General features: G+C 24.9%; 1 protein-coding gene across 1 annotated transcript in view; it reads right to left on the reverse strand.

Annotated features, from left to right (window-relative positions):
- The window catches only part of Traf4 (TNF receptor associated factor 4), a 77,224-nt gene extending 71,801 nt beyond the window's left edge, over positions 1–5,423 (reverse strand). The window contains exon 1 of the mRNA XM_075364240.1: positions 5,056–5,423. Within this exon, the coding sequence (XP_075220355.1) occupies positions 5,056–5,253 (198 nt within the window). The 5' untranslated portion in view covers positions 5,254–5,423. The remainder of the gene's footprint in view (positions 1–5,055) is intronic.
- Positions 5,424–6,000: the final 577 nt, after the last annotated feature.

Genomic DNA, 6,000 nt, shown 5'->3' on the forward strand with positions numbered 1-6,000 from the left:
TCAATTTTTTTAAATTTACTTATAGATTCATTGTTAGGAATATGATTATAAATAAATTTATAAACACAAAAAAATGTTCAGTTCTTAAAATGACACCTTTATTTCAAATAAAGCTATTCCTCTGTTCACCAGAGGTGTCATTTGAAATTTACTACATAATGAACAGCTTAAGGTTAGATAATTGACTAACATAGTGCAACCACTATGTAACCCACTATGGAAGTCGGCAATAATATAATATTTTTTTTTTATCATTATACTACTCGTAAAACAAATTAAATGAAACATATTTTTTTAAATGTAGGTTATACCCCAAAGTTCTTAAAAAGAAGTTGATACTTTTATTTTGAACAGGAAAACGACCATTTAATTTTATATCTCGTAGATAGAATTTACTTTAGGCATGTTTAATATTTCTATGGGATTTAGCCTAAACCTTTAGGCTAAAGATTCTTCTTTTTTTTAATAATTCAGATTATTATTTTATTACATATATGTATAGTATATTAAAGGAGTGGTCGTTAGGAGTTAAAACAGAAACAACTTCCCCTCCAAACATCTTCTCAATTCTTTTTGCTCTATGAAGAAAAAGAAGATTGAACGTCATTTCCGGTTATTATTTCAAACCAGAATATTATTCCACATAAAAGTTGCACCGGTATTAATTTAATGTAATGACTGCCGCTGAGAATCTGCTTCTTCACTGTTAACTGAAATACAATTCTTATATAAGCGCGCGCGCACACACACACACACTAATAGAAAGAAGAAGTATTATATGTTGACAAAGTAAAATCAGTTCTCACTACTGATTAAAAAAGTGATGCATTATAGATAAATATAAACAATATTAATTTTAAAACTAGAAATATCATGTCATTCTTTCCTCTTTCTGTTGATTTAAAAGAATTAGAAACATTTTTTAACATCCCTCCGTATTATTTTTCAAAGAAACTATTCGTAACTTGAATATAGAAAAGTATATACGCATAGGTTTTATATTAAAACAATAATAAGGTGTCGAATAACAGCTATTGATGAATAATAAACTTTGTAACGGGTGAAAAATACCATTCCTGATAGAATTATAAACCGATCAGAGTTTCATATTAAACATTTTAATATTTTAAACTAAAATATGTTTATTTTACCAACGTGACATTGGTGAGCATATCAAGGATAAGTTTTCATTAAAATTCTACGGTTTTTTGATCAGCAATCATTTTGTTTTAAAAGAAATTAAATTTATTATAAAAAAAATAAATCCTTTATTTTTGTAACATAGATAATATGAAATTTTTTATATAAAAAAAAAATCATTAAATCACTAGAAAAATAACCCAGAGACATTTGTCTAACAGTTTAATTGTAATTATAAAGAATATTGTGTTGCTGTACGAGAATTTACTTATAAAGTTTTAAAAATTAGTAAATTATGTATATTTAGGTATAAATTATAATCTAAGAGCTGTTAAAACAGAAAGGAATGTGATTTTAAACTGAGCTCTTTGTATTCATTGAAAGTACTTTTTGTTACAAATTTTTACATTTGTTTATATTAAGATTTTTATCTTGTTTCACCCTAGCTAGAAGAGTAATGCTTTTTCATTCTATAGATTTTTTTTGATTGTCACCAAAAATTGACCCGCTCGGCGGAATTTGATAGAAAATATCAAAGAATTTATTTTAATTCATAACAAACTGTTTAATACAGCGTTTTTTTAATTTTTTTTTTCTTGTAAAACTAAAAATAGCTTCGATAATAAGATTTATTTGTATTGTAATGTAAAAGTTCTATTTCCAAAATCCCTTTTTAATATCAATCCCTCAGTTGAGGATAAATCAAGCTTTATTTTTTACACATTAGTCCGATTATTTTCGATGAGGAAGAATGCAACAATAATTATGTGTACGTTTCCTGTAGTAAGTTGAGTTTTATTGTGAAAGATTACCATTCCGTTTTTATGTTATAAAAAAATAAGCTGATATCTTATCGTGCATTTTTATTAAGTTATGTAAAATATGTATGTATAAAATTCAGTCAAATCGGTTAGTAAATAAAAAAAAGTACCTGCTCACAATCAAAAACTCTTATTCTTTCTTTTTTCTAGATGAATTAGTTCGCCAAAGAAGCTTTTGAAGCTTGTTCGTGGGAATATGGAAATGGAATTTCTCTGATTCTATGTCTGATCGGAATTCGAACCCGGTATCCCCAGATGTAAGGCCGAGATGCTATCACTGGAGCTTTAACTTTATGTAAGTTATATTATAAACTTTTTTTTTAAATTTTTATACATTTCATTTCATTTTCACCAGAAAATACATTTAACTCTGTATCCCTTACGGAGGTGTAAGACTGAGACAAGTATAAATGTCTTTTTTCATTACTGACATGTAACGCTTAAACGTTGATAAGTGGCTTTTGTTGATAGTTTAAGTATTACTTAAACTAGCGTGTTACTGTTGATAACGCTTTGTTATTCTTGTGTGTACGTATACATATATTTATTATAAACACGTATATTAAACATATTTGATTACCTTTACTTTGCAAATAATATAGACTGATTACTAATGAGATAAAATTCAAGTAGAAAATAACTCCTTATAAAATGATTTGAAAATTTTAATTACTTTATGGGAAAAAATTATTACTGTTATTATTGCGCTACAGTTTAATAGATTGTTTTTAATACATCACAGTAAAAACTAATTGATATTAACAAAATATCAGAAATGTTATAAAAATTATTTTCATGCTAAAATATTAATTAAATTAATATAAAATAAATAATTTATTGTAATTTTACTTCAGTTCCGTATAAATAAATTAATGATTGTAAAATATTTTATCTGGAATGAAGCTTTCAAGAGAAATATGACAACAAAACATATTTGTATACTGTACTGTATCCGTGTTCGTCGGATATTTAAACTATTTAGTCAGCGGTAACATTGACACCAATAATGATGCAACAATTCAAATAAAATACTTTCATAAATGTACTGCATTCATAAATATAAATAGTGGTGCAATAAAGGTACCGTATAATAAATACATCTACTGTTATTGTGGCGAAATTACGTAATATTAGGCTAAATGATAGATTTCCTATTATTCTCTTCAGTTAAAACAATCTATTATAAAAAATAATAAAATTTCATTAGTATACTGTAATATAAAGATAGATGTCTAAAACGTTGAAAATATGCGTGAAAAATGTTCAACACATCATGCATACAATAAAAGGAGTACTTTCGCGGCATTTGGAATTTATTGTAATAATATAACATTATAATAGGAAATTTCATCGAAGCATACCTATATTCGTAATTATAGAGTAGACTACTCTAAACAGTTTAGTTTTAGTTAAATCAATTCTTTGTTAAAATAAATATTCCTTATTTATTCATTTAAATAGGACATTTGTGATATTAAAAAAATAGTGAATTAAAGACAAAAAAATTAATTATAAACTATTTTTCATCAGTATCTTTTTTTTTATTTGGTCTTTCAGCACTTTTTTCAAGTTTTTAGGATTTATATAGACGGAATTCGGGATGATTTAAGTTTAAGATATAATTCTTAACAAGGCTACCAGTAATATCCTAAACATTGTATCATTCATTTAATTATCATTACTAATGTTACTTAACTGTGAGCAATAAATAAACAATTCTCCGTATTTTATCATTAATTATTATTTTTTTTTTAAATGATTTCAAATTTCTTCAGAAAATTTAATAACAATATAAACATTATTTCATAGATATAAACTTAAAAAAATTATCAAATGACAAATGATAATAAAATATAGGTTTAACTAAGGTTTCTTACTAAAGAACTCCATTTGGAAATAAGAACTATTTTTATAATTTTAAGAGAACATAACCAATCACGTATATAATTTCTTACATAAATACAAAATGAGTGAACATGATTTTAGCATTATGCCTTTATAAATTGTCCTTTATAAATTCCCCAATCAAATGTCCCGGGAAGGATTTGAATATAATTTATTTTTAATTTACTCTTACGTAAGTCTTTTTAATAAAAAAAAAATGTGTGGTTAGAAAAAATCTTAATACTTAACATTTAACAAACAAAATTTTAAAGTAATATCATTTCATTTGATAAATTCTAATGGTGTTTTATATATATATATATATATTGGTTCAATTTAAGCTTTTATTTTAGAGATTCATGTTCGTTTCTTTAAAAAACAACAAAAACTACAGTTTTAATTGTTCAACTAAATCATTTGAAATGTTCATGAAATGTCATAAAAAATATTGTAATTTAAATATTTCTAAATGTATATGCTTTTCTTTAATATTCCAAAGAATTAATGCAAAAGGTTCTTTCTATGTGTTTTGTCTTGAATGAAAGATGTTTGTCAAGATATGTGCTTAGAAACATGTAAAATTGCAGTTAAAACTACTTTTAGAAAATTATGTACCCCTTTTGTTTTCTATTTGTCATCAATTTTTTTTTTTAAATTCGTGGTTTTATTTTCATAACAATGACTATACTTTTTTAATAAAATTAGAAAAGGTTGAGATTAGAAATTTTTGATATTGAAAATTTTATTTACATTAACTGATTTTTTTATGATTTAATTTACTAAAATATTTTGCAATTCTCTTGCTAAAGTAACATTTTTTCATGTGTTATTACATTTGTATAAAGAGATATACAAATTAAGCAATTACTATATTTGTATAAATTAAATTTCCACTTGCCAACAATTTTAAAAGTGTAAATTCTAGTACTTTCGGAGCTGTTACTCCATCTTCAGGGATTTTCTAAAAATAATAGATTGTAGATAATAATTTTTTGAAAATAAAATGATAATAGTCGCAAACATCTTACAAACATGACGTTAGTCTTATTGATGTATGAATTAATTTTTTAAATTGTTGGTGAGTGAAATTTATATAATTTTATTAATACCAACGGTGCCAAATGCTTAGTAAATTAAATTATTGTATTTGTTAATAATTATTTGGTTATAATTTTTCTTAAATATATATAATTAATAATATAATACTTACATCAGGAGTAACGGAGATCGGCATTTGTTCTTTTTCTGGCGTAATTAATACAGGTGTACTAGCTGGAGTTGTAGATGAATTTGAACTATTATTATTGGTGTTGTTATTATTATTTGTTGAAGTGGTGCTATTTTTTTGCGGTGATAATCTCGCTGGAAAACTTAATGTTTTTGTCCACTGAGCAAAGCTCCGCACCATTATAAAACCGATTTGTATACAAATTATATTTAAAAAAAATTTATTTAAAAAACAGAAAAAAAGAAACAAGTAATTACGGTAGTAATATTTTTTTATTTTTTTTTTTTAATAATTAAATAAACGACTTACTTAATAATAAATAATAAGTTAGACTAAAATATGACACGTCTTAACCGGACATAGATTTGTAACAGACTGACTGAATAAAAGAAACAGCTGCTCGTCCTAACCGATCAGGTTTATTATTTCCCCTCTTCATCCGTCCGATATTTCCCCTATCTTTCTTTTTACCCCCACTACTATTTTTATATGTTATAACTATACAACATCTGGCTACGGCCTTTGTCCGGCCTTGCATTGCATTACAGTGCGAGTCACCCCACCACATTACTTTATTATTATTTTTTAATATATCTTTACTCTGAAGAGAACATATACATAATATAAGATAGATTTAACAAAATGCTTATGATCACGTCTTTTAACGTGAATACATAGTTCACGATCTTTTCAGCCGTTTTAAATACCAATGATGAAACTGCTACAGCTTTTTTTCTAATTTCAGTTTATATACCTATAAATAATAGCAATTTATGTTTAATTGTATAAGGTGCTGTAAGCTACCTGTAGTTAAAAATGTAATTTTTTAAATCATAAATTTAGTGATTAAGTGTTAACTATAAAAATTAATAAAAAATGTTAAAACATTCATATATTTTTCTATATGTAGGCCAATTCTATGTATAT

This window comes from Lycorma delicatula, chromosome 4 (assembly GCF_047948215.1).
Source record: "Lycorma delicatula isolate Av1 chromosome 4, ASM4794821v1, whole genome shotgun sequence".
NCBI classification, from domain to species: domain Eukaryota; kingdom Metazoa; phylum Arthropoda; class Insecta; order Hemiptera; family Fulgoridae; genus Lycorma; species Lycorma delicatula.